The 16,524-nt window shown below is 37.0% G+C and overlaps 1 protein-coding gene across 9 annotated transcripts in view; it reads left to right on the forward strand.

Moving 5' to 3' along the window:
• The window catches only part of BCAS3 (BCAS3 microtubule associated cell migration factor), a 344,616-nt gene that overhangs the window by 25,432 nt on the left and 302,660 nt on the right, over positions 1-16,524 (forward strand). For all 9 annotated transcript variants that reach the window (XM_069874131.1, XM_069874133.1, XM_069874129.1 and 6 more), the window contains exons 8-9: positions 11,621-11,728; positions 15,867-15,943. In XM_069874131.1, the coding sequence (XP_069730232.1) occupies positions 11,621-11,728; positions 15,867-15,943 (185 nt within the window). The remainder of the gene's footprint in view (positions 1-11,620; positions 11,729-15,866; positions 15,944-16,524) is intronic.

Raw genomic sequence — 16,524 nt, forward strand, 5'->3', positions numbered from 1 at the left:
GTAAAGAATGTATAGGTTTAGATTTCTAGAGAGCAAACTGAACTTTTTTTTTTTTGTTTTAAAAGGCATAGTAGAGCTTTTTAAGGTGGAAAAGCTCTCTCATGTCTGTTATCTTTGAGAGATTGAGTCCTGGAGGCTTTTGTAATGTTGAAAAACTGTAAAGCATCATTAACTGCATAGTGTGCCATCCTATCAACTGCCTCACAAAGATTTCCTTCCTTTCTTGTGGATGAAAAACTATCCTCTCTGCTTATTGTAGGAAAAGACAGTTTAGTCTTAACAGGTTGTGTGGTAGTTTTTAAGGTACTGGGGGACACAGCCTTTGAATCAAGTTGTTTATATTACTTTTAGTGATGTTGGATTTGATTGTTGTATTACATGCTAAGGATTGCAATGTTCTTCAGCTTAAAAATAGCTCTTCAGATCCCAGATTTCTTTATCATGTGACTTGTTTCTATAATTAAATTAATGTACTTCAACTGTTTTTTAAGTGTTGAAGTAATGCTTACTGGTAGTCCTGTGAATTTTCTCAGAGACTGAAGTGCTAGGAGATACAGCTTTAATGGAATAAGATAGTATTTCCATTTGTAAATACCGAGGGTAGGGAAGATCTGGTGTTATGATGTACCAAATGTTTGTCCGAGTGAACTGTAGTAAGAAATAACCTTTGAAGTATAGTAAACTGTTAATCTTGGATCAAAACTGGAAGGAAGAAAATTAGCATTAGGGGTCAAACTTTGACCAGTTGGTGAGAAGTATGGGTAGTTTTGACCTTCTACAACTTTGATTTATTAAGCTGTAAGAAGATAAACCTTTTCTAAGTGATCCTTGGGATAGTGTGGAGGTTTGGGAGAGCAGATTTCTGAGCTGAGGCATAGTTTCATTTTACTGCTGTTCCAACCCCCCGTGCATGTAATGGCACGGGGAGGAGATGGAGGGAAGGAAGTAGCCGTTCGCTAAATGCACAGCCTGATAAAACCAGCTGGAGCACATACCTTCCTTGAGTAACTTGTCAAAGAAGCACTACAGGGAAAAGATAATGCACAGCGCCATTACAGGCAAAGCTGCTGGTTCCAGGGCCACTTTAAATTCCACTTTGAATTATTAAATACTGTAAACGCTATAAAGTTAATTAGAAGAGGAACAAACTCTACAAAGATAAATGTGTTTTCAATATGTTTCTCAGGGAGGGTACAGTAGAAACCAGTGAATGAGAGGAACTTTATTTCTGGCAGCACTCTAGACATGGAACTGTGGTTGAACTTTTTACCCTAATTACGTCCCCGCTAATGCCTGCAGCGGTCTGGAATCAAAGCAGCCCTTCAGGCCCTGGAAAGTCTCTGATGTGGCGAGCGTTTGTTGTGTGATGAGAGTTACTTAAGAAAAAACGGAATATTGTGACAGGATTTTTCAAAATTTCTCAGTTACCACCCACCTCACTTGTTGCCTACAAAAATAGAGTAATTGTTTGCATCTGTGTGTTTTTGTCTGTCTTAGAAATAACTGTTATAAATCAATGCGACGTAGGCCCAGGGAACAGTCGAGGATTATATTTTCTTTCTTTCGGTATGTTTTAGGGTTATTTCTTTGTGTACTCTAAGAAGGATTTGAACTATCTTACAAAATAGTTAGAAATTCCAGGTTGATTTAGGTTGCTCTTTTTCTCTGAGGATACTAACACCAGCAGATATAGAGTTCTCAATCTATTGCAAGATAATGCTATTTAATGTTTTTTCCTAAATAATGACTGATACTTCATGCTTGTAGTTTGAGCAGCTAATTGCAAACCACGTTACCTCACAGCCCTTGTATCTGTATTGTTACACAACTGCTGCCACTTGAGTAATTTTCTACAACTTGACGTTATTTGAACTTTGCATCTGTTACTACATCCTATATTTTGTCTTACACTGGTCTCCTTTCTTTCCTTCAAAATATTTAATATATAGAGCAGAAGTCAAGGGAGTTTGCTCAAGCATTCATGTATGGATTAGATTCTTTTAAATCTCTGAATTGAGGAAGAAGACAGTTGAAACACATTAAGTAGGGCCATTACAAAAAAAAATCTGATATAATTATGATTTTTTCCTAGTTCTGATCTGTTTTTGAAGGAGAAAAAATGTTTTGTTAGCCTTAAAATGTTAAATTCATAAATAATTTAAAATGTGTAATGCAGAATATTTTTCTTCAGTAATTCAAAATGGAGATTTAGAAGGCTCATTCTTTGAGAAAAAGCTGTAAAGCATGTTCTTAAAAAAAAGATCTTGCTTAATCCATTCTTTACATTCTGACTAGGCAGGATATTCAGAATATCACCTGAGAAGACCTTATACTGCATTTTCAAATGGTTGCTCACAAAATTATGTTTAAAATTAATTGTGATGTAGATTATCAGTGGAATATTTCTATAGTATAATAATCTCATTTTACAGATGAGGCATTAATAAAATAACACTAATGGTTGCAATCGCTTTTGCCTGCACAATTTGAAGCACCATCTGTCCCATAACAGCATTAGGTAATGCTTTTTTTGATGTTGGGCAACTCGTATAAGAATCTCAGCCTTAAGGTGAAGTTAGAGAAAAGCAGACAATTGGTTTCGCTCTTTATGGTTTTCCTTGTTCAAAGTAAATATTACACTTGCAAGTACTATGTTGAAATCAGCTTTCAGTGAGTTCAGTTACAGTGAAAATTCAGCACACCTGAAGATCGTGGGCCGCTATGTAAGTCATAAATTAAATAAGACATAAGAACATATAATAAATGGGCACTGGTGAAAGTTTTTGCCTACGTGATGCAACCAAAACCGCACAGAGGCTTTGTTGTTCGCAACACTTTTCAAGTGCCTTAACCATAAGATCTAAGCTTATCTTTGCTTTACTTCAGTCATCTGCACTCTAAAGCTCTCAAAGTCTTTCTTGGAAATGGGATTGTTTTCAGGCTTCTCAAAAATTGTAATTTGAGCCATATACTAGCATATAAACGATTAAGTTTTAGCAGATTTGTAAGCAGCTGGAAGTTGTCTGCTGTCATGCAATCTGAGGTAGAGAGGCTGCTTAATACAGAGGTGATGAAGTGTTGCAATGTCCCATTAGTTTCTGCTTATTTTGTTTATGATACAAATGGTAAAACTATCTCAGTTAAAACAGGTTAGTACAGGGTTTTGTCTTTAATGTTGAATCCAAAAATGGTTTTTTCATGGTGGTTGGATGATGGGTCAGGCAGGCAGAGAGCTGCTTGCTTCATTTGGCCTTTGTGGTGGTGATTACGCGTGAGATGAGAAGATGCCAATAGGCTTGTCGGAGCCATTAATCATAGGGTAAAGCACAGAAAAGAAAATACAAAATCTGAAATCTGAAGAGATTTGGTATAAGAATCAACAGGAGAAAATGTTTGGACCTTCTTAATGCTTTTGCCATGTTAACAGTTGCAGGTAAAACCACCTTTTATATATTCATTATTAAGTATTCAGTCACACCCAAGATGTGTTCTTTAGCCTACACAGACTACAGAGAAACGTGACACAAAAACTGAGTTAGATTTATTTGGTCTGTGTTTTTTAAGAACTGTTGTAGTGCACTTTGGAACAATGAGTTCTGTTGGCTCTCGGTTTGGATTGGTTTTAGCTTTTGGTAGAATTCTGGCTTTGTTGAATGTAACAGTGTCTCAAGTTTTACAGGGTTGGTGTACGTACTGTGCAATAATCAACTGCCATCTATGTTGACTGTGCTGTCTTCTGATATGCCACTGATCAAAAGGCTTTGTCAATAAATAATGCTTCAGAATAAAAGAAAAAAACTTTGGTATTTATCTGCAGTTTTATACATATTGGCATTTTCTGAAGTCGGGGGCCATAAGGTTGTAAGTGGCTCCACAGACTGTTCTGTTTGGGTTCTTGGTGAAATCTGGCTATAGCTGAGGTATTTCAGCATCAATTTGCTCTCAGTGTTGTGCTCTCAGAAATCTGATAGCTTTTTAGTAAGGCAAGACATGCATCTGTCTGTTGATATGCAAAAGGTCTCTATGTTCTTGATTTTGGTCCATCTTGTATGATTTTGAAAATATGTGTACAATTTATTACAATAGAAATTTCAAGCATTTGTTTTGGTGGTGAATTCCGCTTCCTTTAACAGTAGGAAGAAAGGACAAGACAACTCTTAAATTTATTTCATTCTGTGTTTTTGGGGGAAACGCAACTACCAGATTGTAAGATTAATTAGCTGATGATAGTGCTATTAATCTTTGATAGAGGTACTACAGAAATGCAGTCGTGTTATACTTGGAAGTTAATCTTTGTTTATGCTTCTGTAACCTCTCTGAGGTTTGCAGAAGTTTTTTCAAGTTAAGCACATATTCATAGAATGATCAAGGATAGCCAGGGCACTCTGATACCTTTTGTATAAAAGGACTTTTTGGTTACACACAACGAGAAAATTTAGTCCAGAATATACCAGAAAAATTTATTCTGATCTGAAAAGTGGAGCTCCAGATGTACTTTTCCTCAGTGATAGCTATGGTCAAGTAAGCCTTGCAGTTAAACAAATCTCTTGAGATGCCACTAATCTTCCTGTATTAACTAACTCGAAATGTGATGGGACAGCTATGTTTTGTAACATGTGGTATGTCTCAGTGAAGTGGAAAGTGTGTCACACTCTAGTCTCTCTGCAAGAGCATGCCACAGCTGAAAAGCCAGCTTGTGCTATATTTTACACTTCAGTGACAGGCATGCCACATGCCATAGAATGAAGCAGTGTAATAAAACATGCTGTGGTACATAAAGGTAGGTTGTAGGCTGTTGTATGGGTTTATTTAGCTTCATGTGTTTTGAAATTTAAACAAAACAAATCTAGTAAGTCTTTTCTGATGACGAGAATGAGTAATGTTGTTATGGGCAGAAAACACAGCAGCAGAGACACGTTACGTACTACTGGTAGTGCAGAATGTGGGAAGAGCCATCTGCTGCCAAAACTGAAGAGTAATTTGGAGGTTGCTAAGCATTTTGATGTTTCGAAGGATTCCCCTTCCTTTCTACTTTTCTCCTTGAACTGATGGTGCTGTTCTTGTTGTATCTGTTATGTTAATACCAATATGTTAATAAAACCTAGTCTTAAATTTTCCTCCTCTTGTTGATGTGCAACACAGTCTTTCCAACACCTCAACTACGGGTGGGAAGCAAAGGAGCTATTGACTTGATTGAACAAAAGTGAACATATCGGCTGTCGAAAGCATTCAGCTGAAAAAATCTGTGACCTCCATCAGTTCAAAACATCTGTTCCAAGATTGTCAAGAAAATGTGTATTTTCAGATTATCCCCCTACACAGTCCCAAGAGTGGACAGTTTTCATTCTGTTCAGTCAGGGGGGTTGCCTGTCACATGAACTGTGGTTTGTGAGTAAGAGTAACCTCATTGCCCTTTAGTAGCTAGGCTTTTTATCGCATTGAAATGAATGGTTTTAATTTATTTCATGTAGAATTATCAGCTCACTCGATAACTGGATCTTTTCTTGTGCCCTGGGTGACAGGCATTTTGCTGCACCTCTTCTGCTAGCAAAGCTACGATAAACTTTAGGTGGGAGGAGGATTGTTGTAGAGGCTGCAGCAGAGAAGTCTGGTTTTGTCGATATCCAGTTCATCACGAGTTTAGGATGCAATACTGTACAAACCCTATGATGGAAATGAGCTTACCTTCACCCATGATTAGGTCTGAGTCCACATAGGAAAGGATGGCAGGCATCCATGCATCTGCAATAATAGTCATTTTACAAGAAAACACTGATGAAATTACATGAGTAGATACCCTGAAAATGCTTGAATGCCAAGTTTATCTAGATTGAGAACACATTACACTAATCATGTTCTGTCACCTGTAAACACCTGGTTTATTTATTTTTTTAATATATTTTCTGATGAGAGAGTTACTGCTTTTTGTCCATAGAAACATGCCTTAAATGTAATCATACCCATTCTGATCATTAAATTTTAAGTAAAACCTTAGGAGAAATAATTAATCTTTACACTAGTTTATACTAGTTTGTTTTTGTAAATGAATGTGCAAAGCACATTCACTTATAGAGTGGTAGATCTCCCTACATGCACTTCTCTGGTTCTAAGGCTATTTTTTTCATATGTTTGAAAATAACTCCTTTAGCTTTTGTGTGGGCATTCAGTTTATATTAAAGCTCTGTTCCCATCCCTTTGTTTCCCATCCCCTTCCTGTATCTTGCTTGTAACCAAGAGCTTCTCTTGTCACCTTTTAAAAAGAAATAGCGGCATCTGGAACTCTACAGTGCAACGTAACTGCAGATTGGGCCCATGGTACTTTGCTTTGAGCATTTAAAATGTGTCTCAGATTCTCAGATCTAAACTTCTAAAGTATTTTGACAAGGATTTTTCACAGGTCTGGGACTTTTGTATTGTCCATTAAAGTTATGATGTCCTTTCTGGTGACAAGTCAGTTTTAAAAGCTGCGTTCCAGCAGCTTGTTTGCTGCATTATTAATGCAACACCGTCTCCTTTTTTTCCCCTACCACCTATGTTTTTTTCTCTAGTGCTTTTTTGATAATAAACCTTTTCAATTAGGGCTTTTCTTGCTGTGTGTTTTTGTGAAGTGCCTTGTATGTTCATGCCGCTGTGATAAATGCTACTTATGGTGCATGTGTGTAGTATGTGCACTATGCGCTATTGTTATGGTAAGTGGATGCACTTGATCTCCTGGAGGGGAGCACTGGCCTTGCCACTTACCAGCAGCACTTGACAACTGATTCAGGGGATGGTAATTAGAACAGCTTCCCAGGAGTCTGTATATCTAACACACTCAACAGCAAATATCAGCTAGTGAACCGGACAAAACAGTGAGGAAGAAGATGGCTTGGAAGTCAACATAAAATAGGGTTTGTTTATTTTTTTTTAGAATTAAAAAAAGGATCCAATGGAAGGAACTGAGGTTTGTAGTGTTCTGAAGTGGAAGAGAGGCTGAAAGATGCGTAGACAGAGAACTATTTATTATTTCTTGAAGTGGGCACAATCACACAAGTCCCATCTTTCATTCCACATGTGAGCAAACAATGTGGGGTTTTTTTTGTTATGTCTTTCTTTGGGATTCAGGTTGAGACTTGTAGTTTACCTGTAACAAAGTGGTTTCTGCAGAGCTGATGGCCTTTTCTAAGTATTTTTCTTGTGTGTGTGTGAGGCGACGGATATGGTGAGGGAAGAGGGGTAAGATGGACTGATAGACTTGCTCAGAATATTTGGGGAAGGTCCAAGAGTGAAGTTTGTCTCTCTTGGTGTTTAACGTGAATATTTTAGTGCTATATCAAATAATTTCTTCTCTTGTATTTAAAGGATTAGATTTAGTAACATGTGTCTAAGATCAGTACAGATTTTTCTTATTCAGAAATAAGTGCTTCCATGCTTTTTGCAATTTGTGGTACACTTAAAATGTCCCTGCTGCTTTGTATTTCGCTGCTACACACACATTTTTTTCTAAGTGTCACTTTCTCAGAAATCTTACTCTGCTTTTCCCGAGTTTGGATGGATCTGTTAAGTACCATGAACAAAAGTAAGAAAATTACAGTTGCGTTTTCAGGCTTTTATTGTGAAAAGTTGGGATGCTGAGAGCCAGGGGGTTTTAGGGGATTAGATGGTGCAAGTCTTAATGAAAGCTTTTTCTGCAGTGTTGTTTAAGGAATAAATAATGCAATCCTCAAATAATTATTATTATTTTTAAGTTTTCACTTTGACGTGCATCCTTCAGAGAGAAGGAGAGAATCCTGCAATACTGAAGAGACCTTGGAGGAGGATTGCAAATATATTCTAGGGCTGGGAAACAAACCTTGCAACTTAAAGCTTAAATGTCTTTTTCACTTTATTAGGGATAGTGACTGGATTGCTTTGGCTCGTTACTGACTTATGCAAAAGTTAACTGAACACAGTGAGGTTTTTTTTTTTTGTTATTGATGGAGGCATAAAAGATGAAAAGCAGAGTGTATATCAATGCTGTCCTGCAGTAAGAGGTCATTTCATAAAAATAAAATTACCTAAATGTTGGAAAAACGTAGCATAAAAATAGGGGACTCATTGTTGCTCAAAGTCTATTAAGACATGATTAGATTGCTTGGTGAAAACCAGCTTCTTTGAGCTTCTTGGATGTTTTGTGCAGGGCCTGTAAAGAGACGATGATCCTTCTAGCATGGAAATCTGTTGATCTTAGCAAACCTTCTTCAGGGCCTTGAGGAGAACAAAATTGCCTTTGTAGTCTTAACGTGCTAATAATATTACTACAGAGATCATAATCAAATCTCATGCTTCAACTTTCCAGCGTAAAGGCTCAGGAAGGAATTTTTCCAATATACAATTAAGTAACTCTGTACTGTATTCTCTGGTTTTGTTTTGCTTTTCTTCCCCTTCTGTGAAGTATCGGAGAGTGGCCACAGCTAGAACAGGTTACTAGATAATCCAAACTGCTGCGCAGCTATTCAGAAACTTGAATCACGGTGACAGAACTACTGTCATTGTTCCCAGGTGACATCATTTTGCAACTCATCAAGGTTATGTTGCATACATGTGGATTAAGAAGGGGAGGTGGATGGAGATGCTTCCCTGATCTGTTTCTCTAGAGATTCTAGACCTACCTTTTGTGGAGATGGTATAAAATACACAGTGATGCACCATGTTGGTCAAACGGCTTCCGCCTTGAGATTTTTTTTTTTAAATGCAACAATAAATTGGGCAATGCTTCATGTAAAGAATGCCTTATAAAGGCCTGCTGTTCAGCTTTCTCAGCAAAAGCTCGGTTTCAGTTTTATGTTTCTCAGATGTAAAATCTTTGTAGGCACAGAACACGTTGGGCTTGAATTGTTTCCATCAGTCTTCTCCTTTTTTTCCCCATATATGAACTGTGTGTATTTTGTACAGTGTCTTTGTCTCTGTATGCAAACATTTTACACAGTTCTCTTGTAAGTGGTGTGTCATTGCTAGCAAATCTGTGAAGAGGTGATAGTTCTGTTGTGATGCGTATGCACAGATGTATTCAAGTGCCAGCTGTACAAGGCATCTGTTATTTTTCTTCTGTCCCTGCACTGCAACAGACAAATAGTAGAAGATACAACAGCTTGGTTGTATTTGTGTGTTTATTAATGCCAACGTTTTGAAGTTGTTGGTGAATTTGTGCCCATTACCTTTAAAAGAAGCTGTTGACATCTCTGCATTAAGCAGCTATTTTAACAGTCGGGATACGTAACAAAGAATTTTCGATAATCTGTGAGACTCATGTGCAAGGATTTTGTTTGTGACAGCCTTAATGTTATTACCAAACTGCAAGAACCAGTGTTTTCACATTCCTGTCCTAATCTCTCCCCTTCACATAATCATCACTGCACCGAAATATGATCGGAGTTCTTCTCATGAATGAGACCTGTATGAACCTTCAGTTTATGAGAAGTAAAGCTTCTTAGTTAGAAGTCTCTTACTTGCAATGTCTGTATGATCCTCTGATGAAATGAATGTTCCTTATTCTATTCCAGAGAGTAAGATGTGGTAATTTTTTTGTGCAATTCTAGTCTGGCGAGAACTTCCGATTGTCAAGAAATGCTTTTACAAGTTGCAGGGCTCTGTCTTGCAATTCATGGTGGTTTTGGTGGTGTTCTGTGGTAGTTTGGATACTTGTGGTTTTGTAGCTGAAATTTAAGTATGTTTATATTGATTACACTAAGTATTATTTTTCATTGTCAAAGGTGGTGTAATTTTGACTGCGAGTGTGACCTTTTCTGGCTATTGCTATTTTTTTTTGCTGATTAGTTTGTACAAGCATCCATGTCTGTGCTTGACCTCATCTTTGTGCTTGTCAGAAAATAAAAATATTATTTTTCCAATTGTAGATTGCAGCATACCATGGAATGAGGAGGAAGATAGCATTTGGAAGGAGGGCTTCTGAATTGAGCTAGGTAGCATTTTGGAGTACTTCTGATCTGGTCCATACCATTGCTTGATTGTTAGCACTTGGACTCAAGTTACTGATTTTTAGCCAGTGCAGTTTAAAAAGCTTTGATAGAATGGTCTTACCGTCATCAGTCTAAGGGAAGGCATGACATAATTATAATTCATTTGAGTGACAGAATTATTACCCATAATTTTGGTGCTGTACGTATTAGAAGGTATATACTCTTGTGCTGTAGTCATATATTAGTTGTATGTCAAGTCAAAGAGTCCAAATGGAAATGTTCAACAGGGACTTATATGGAAATAGTAATCTGTGTCAATTATTATCGTTTTAGCCATACCAACTTCTGATTGCTGTTTTGAAATAAATATCTGTGTACTTTTAAATCAAAATAATATTTTCCTGTAGGTAATAAAGGTACTTAAATTACAAAAAAAAAAAAAAAGTTTGTATGTATACCTTGCTGTGGTTTTCTGCATTTTCTAGAAGCAAAGGGCTTCTAATGCAAAGTAATGAGACTTGAGGCTCGCTGTTTTAGAAGTGTTTTTGAAGGGCCTTTGAAGTGCTTAGACGTAATAAATAGCACCCTCTAGTTATTAGCCTAGGTATGTGCCTAGAAAAATGTATATTTTGGGGAGAATTTCAGTAGGTAGAATGTCAAAACTTATTTTTGCTATTATTTGTTTGGCAGTTTTCTTCTGTGAGTATATTGTTTCTCTGCTGCATGCTTATTGTATATGCCATTTTATTATCCTGAGGCATTTGAGGTAAACAGTTGGCATTTGTACTCCAATTCTCCAGAAAATTCTCAAGCAGCTTGAGCAGATCCAAAAGACAAGCAAGTGTTGTGTCAAGAATTGTGTTAAACTCTGTAAAATAAAACAGATACGAGCAAGGGGAAACACCCTCTTTTACCAATACTCAATATATGTTTGTACAGCTGGCAATTTGGGCTCCTTCATATTCGTTGACCTAGAAGTAGCCAACAGTTTAATGCATTCTTGAAGGGGGGAAAAAAAGGTGTTATGGAAAAGAACTGCCACATCAAAGGCTCTACTCAGCTTGCAGAATGGTTTCCACCACTACCTTCCTCAACCCTATTGGAACACTCAGCACTTTCTCCCTCTCAAAAGAAAGCAAGCCTTTTTAATATGAAATGGTCTTAGAGTTTTATTTATATTAAAATGATAAAAGTGACACAAAGCAGTTGAAAAGATCTGTATAGTTCAAACAAAAGTCCATCAGAGATATAATGTAAGTTCTGTAATGTGTCTCTATCAAATCGAGTCATACGATTCAGCTGTTGCTTAGGCAAGTGTTGGTTGGTAGAGTATTTTTTTAAAATAACGAGAATGTAGTCTAAAACTTTATGCTTATCAAATGGCTTGTGTTTTGCTGATCAGATCTGATATTCCAAAGCCTTACTTGTGACAAAGGATGCTAAGTGCTTGATAATTATTTTCACAATACAGGTTCTTGACCATTGTGGGTATCATAATTCAATTTTAATCACAACTTCCCTTAAAGTAGAAGTCTTATATTGACCCTTTGTTCTCCAGCATTCTGCTCATACTGATGGATTTTTCGTTTAGCTTGGTAAATGATTTAGGGAGGCTGAAATAATTAAAAAACAAGTTCAAAAAAACCCACTTCTTTCCATTAAGATGTTCTTATTCATTTTAGAACAAGCCCGCCTTACTGCTGCGTGGACCTTTATTCTTTACGAACAGGAGAGATGGTCAAGTCCATACAGTTCAAAACTCCTATTTATGATCTGCATTGCAATAAAAGGTAAGGATGTTTACTCTACTTTCTTTCTGTTCTTGGGCATGTGAAAACAATGAATATGGCTTCTGGTGTACGTGCTCTCTGACTTTATTTTTGATTTTCCTGTAAGCACTCCTCTACTTCTCCATTTCTCAAGTAATATTTTGGTTTGAGTACAGTGTGCTTCTCCAGCGGCAGTCATATAAGAAGCTCAAAACATTTTGCATCTGAAATCATTTAAGCTTTTTTCAGTTATGATGAGAGTGAGCGGGAATCATTGGAATTCTCTGTCATCCACCTACACATGGAGAAATAGGATCATCAAGAGTTTAACCACTATAGAGCACTGTAGAGTTTGTCTCTCATCTTTGTTCCTTTGTTCTGCCAGATAAGTTGGCTTCCTGCACATCCAAAAATATCCTAGTGTGTACTCTGTGGTCTACAGAGAATAATGTTCCCGTGAGTCAAATGAGAAAGCAGCATCTCTTAGTTGGGATGATGTCTCCTAATTTTGGAGAGAAAACAGCTAAGAAGGCTGAGGATCAGGTTGAAAATATTTGTTTCAATAGGATTTTGAGTTTGAATTCTTCTGAATTAACTTCAGATCTTCATCTCTCCAAGACACACAAAACTGAACGCCTCTGTAGTTTGTTGGATCTTTTAAAGACAGAGGAGAAAACCCAGGATCCCTGCGCAAGATCTGAATGATAGCTTGACACTCTTGATAAGAGAATTTGAAGCAGTGACTTTGGTCCAAGTCCATGCTTGTGCTGCTTGCTTCAATGCTTCTTTCCAGCCAGCTATTATTGTTATCAGTTATTGTACGTCTTGAGGTACATTATGGAAGCTGTGGTATAAAATTCCTGCGTTAAAGGTAGAGTGCTGAATGAAGGAATTACTACGTTACTTCGGTAATACGTATCTGTTTGCTGAAATTGATAGTCCTTCAGTAAGGAAGGTGGCATCGTAACACAAATCATTAAGAACAAACCAAAACATTAGAATGTTAGGTTTTATGTGCCCATTTTGAATGGTGGTGGGTAGCACACTTGCATATGAGGAGACCATGAAAGAATATAAGCATGTATCGAACTCGTGCAACTGAGAGAAGTCAGCAGTGTTGTAGACTAGACTGGGAGGGATGGGAAATACAAAGAAACCCCACCAACCCAAGAAGGCACGAACGTTTTGTTAAACAGACATTTGTCTGTCGTACAATCAAAATCTAAACATTAATGACAACATTAGGTCAAGTAGAAGTTACAGAAGAAAAGTAGTACTACTAGTAGTACTACTGAACAAACACCTTTAATAGCACAACTCATCTAATAATAAGTGGGATATTTTGATGGTGTAAATATTTAAAGTAAAGGATGCTAGTGGGTTTTTTTTGTAATCCAAATAAATCTGCTTATTGTTGCATGTGTGTATGATTATTACATCAAAAAATAGTTTCACTGAGGTAGCTGAGTTGGTGAGAGTTATGTGCAATGAATAGGTCACTGTCCCTTTAAAGGCTGTCAGAAAGAGTTCAGTTCTTATCTGTGCACTGTCCCCTGAAAAATTTAAAGTTCCCTTGTGTACAGTGTGATGATAGTAAATCTTTCCAGCCTGGCCTCCTTGCAGAAGAAAAATCCAATTGTAAAAACAGTCAAAAGGCAAATCATCATTCAAAGTCTTTCCCAACTAGAAAGTCTTTCCAGGTGCTAATGTTTCTTTTCCTAAGTGGTAAAAGTGGAAAAGCTACTTCAAAGCTGTGTGGCTGTATCCAGGGTAGCTGCTTTCTGGAACGTATCAGATTCTGTTATTATCCAAGGAGATCTCACCATTTCAGATTGAAAATGCATTAATGGGGCCAAGTGCAGTGGTGCGTTAACTTTGCTATAGACTAATGGAGTCCAAAATTTGGATTTAAAATAAAACTTGAGTTGCAGAAGAAAGGAAAAATATTTTTTATTTATGTTTTTGTACTCTGGAATCATCCATCTAGTAGGTTTCATTTATGCAGAAAGACAGTGTTTCTTCAAAGAGCAGAAAACAAAAATCTACGGGATTGGGAAATATTACTATCAAATATACATAGGTTTTCTATGTATACTTTACACTTGCACATGAATTCCAAGACTTTCCATTATTCATTAGTTAACTTTGCTTTAGGCCTTGTGGAAGAAGTTAGGATTGATACTTCTCTCCTACAGTTGAAGTAGTTGGAAGATATGTCATTTAACAATACTGTTCTGTCAAAAATTTGTAATAATTTATATATGCAGAGTTTATAACTTTAAATAATTGAGATTCATAAATCTGAAGGGGATAGGGAAGCATCTTTTTTCAGAATGAGAGCACTACCAGCAAATAAAAAATCCTACATTCATTTCTTGTGTGCATCTGAATCGCACTTGTTGGCTTGTGTTCTGCTCTCTTCTTCTGGCAAGTAAGCTGCTCAATCTGAAAGTGTATGTGTGCATCCCCTCCTAGGTCTGCAAATCTGCAAATGTGAAAGAATTTGTCTGAAAACATCCTGTAATTTCTACCTTCTTTCCAAGAATTTGTGCTGCTTGTTTTTAGCTGGAGGCATACTGATAAACAGAGCAAGAATGAAGTCTAAAGTCGAGGTGTTATAAACTAGAGAGTTCTGAGAGAATTTGAGATACAGAAATGCGCTTACTGCTTTTATCAGCTTCTGTATCGGACAAATAGAAAGTGGCTAGGGTTATATCAGCCTGTTTAAAATGCTTCAGGAGTTATCTTGGAAGCTACAGATGCAATCTGAGTGGTTTGGCAAATGTGTTGGTAAAAATAATAGCAAAACCAAGTAGCAGGCGCACAGATAAATCGTGCAGGAGCTTTAGTACAGTTTTGTAGGTGGAAATTGTGTCTCAGAACTTATTTATATATCTGAAAGCATCGGCAAGCATGTGAGTAAGGTATATATTTGGCTTTTAGTGTTGTCCTTCACCAGAATGTCTTACAGGTATTGAGCTCTCATGGGATAATGAGGAATTGTTCTTGTAGCTGAAAAATTAAACATAGGGAAAAGAGAGGAGGGTTAATGGCTGATGGGAGATCAGCTCCCATCCCTTTACCCAAGAATATGTGTTGAAACTGATGTGATTCATCATCCTTTTAAGCATTTTTCTATAGTGTAATATATGATTGTAATTTTTAGATAAAGGATTACTTGTGTATTTTAGTCATTAAGAAATGAGATTAATGTTTTGCCACATCATATCTTTACAATTAAAACTATTAGAAAGGCCCTTAATAATGCTCCATATTGTCAGCTAATTAAAAAGTATTATCTCATATTCTTCCTAATGAGAGAATAATCAGATTCTTAATTAATCGTGTCATATTGCTAAATGCTCCTGATAGCTGGTACATTTTATCTGTTTATTTGTTGGCTTCTCAGGTGGTTCTTTCATTTCAAGAGTTTAAGAACTTGCTTCTGAGAAGTAATCAGTGTTGGAGAAGGCGTATCCTAGTTACAAAGCTTTCAGGATGCTTGCATTTCGAAATTTGGCCTTTGTTAATTTAGACAGCATGGTGTTTCATGCATAGTTCTCACATGGCTTTTGATCTGCTACTTTATTGAGTAATGAAGAGGTATTTTACAAAGAAGTGCGTAGGTGTACAAGTGAGAACATAAACGTAACACACCCCCACACCCCCCCCCCCCGAAATTTGTCACAAATTATCCTTCTCTCAACCCTGTTTCTGTTTGTGTGCTGATGTTCTTGGTATGAAAACCCCTTGCTTTCAGTAAATAAGATGGTTTACTAAATTTGCAATGAGGTTAGCATTGGGATTATTTCAAATTTAACTTGTGTTCCACCAGTTGTTGATTTGATTGTTATTTGAGTCACTGAAACTAATTCAGGATCCTTGCAATTCCATTCTTTCTTTTTAATGGAGCTTTTACTGCAGGAGGTATATCATAAATATGCTGTGTTGTTCTGTATCATATCTGTGTACTTCCTGAAGTGAAGGTTATGTGGTTGGGATGAGAGAGAATCCTCAATAACTGCCATGTATTGGTAACCTGGCAGTTTATCACTGTAGAATTTATATTGAAGCTTTTGAAATAATTACATTTAGATATTGAATCTTTAAACCAATGCATTTAATGTTTAAAGTACGTGTTCCATTTCTGTGTTTTCAGGATACTTGTTGTAGTCCTGCAAGAGAAGATTGCTGCCTTTGACAGCTGTACTTTCACCAAAAAATTCTTCGTTACAAGTATGTATCATAATTGGGTTCAGTCTTTTTGCTCTAGTGGTGGAGTGAGATAAAACAGATTTTGTTTGCTTTTCTTTCTAAAACTCTCAAAGCGGGTCTCTGTGACTTCATTTGGAGTTTCAGGAGATCTGTTGCTTAAAGTGAATCCAAGTGTTGCTTTGACCCTTTTGCATATTTATTGTTGCTGTAGCTGATTCCTTGCTGTTGTGAAGAGCACCTGCACTTGACTGCCATAGGTAGCTGAAAAATTCTTTTGTTTGTTTCGCACGAATATGTGCAGAAGTTTCGCGTTTTGAGCTTCAGGTTGTATGAAGAAGTTTGTAAACACTGACAGAGATCTGCTCACTTGTCATTTTTTCTGGTTCTTTAGGCCCACATAATTTTTTAAAATATTTTTTTAATGTGTCCTAACTTAAGCAGACCCCAAAGCTCAAGCAGGTCAACAAAGTGTGGTAGTAGAAAAACTCTAGGCAAGTATTTGCCTGCAGGTGCTTTGATGTGTATCTTGAGCACAAAGGACCTGTTTGTTGGGGCTCCCCTTTGTCCCTCTGAACCACCCACCACCTGCCTCTCAGTAGGAG

Source organism: Phaenicophaeus curvirostris, chromosome 21 (assembly GCF_032191515.1).
Source record: "Phaenicophaeus curvirostris isolate KB17595 chromosome 21, BPBGC_Pcur_1.0, whole genome shotgun sequence".
In the NCBI taxonomy this organism is placed as follows: Eukaryota; Metazoa; Chordata; class Aves; order Cuculiformes; family Cuculidae; genus Phaenicophaeus; species Phaenicophaeus curvirostris.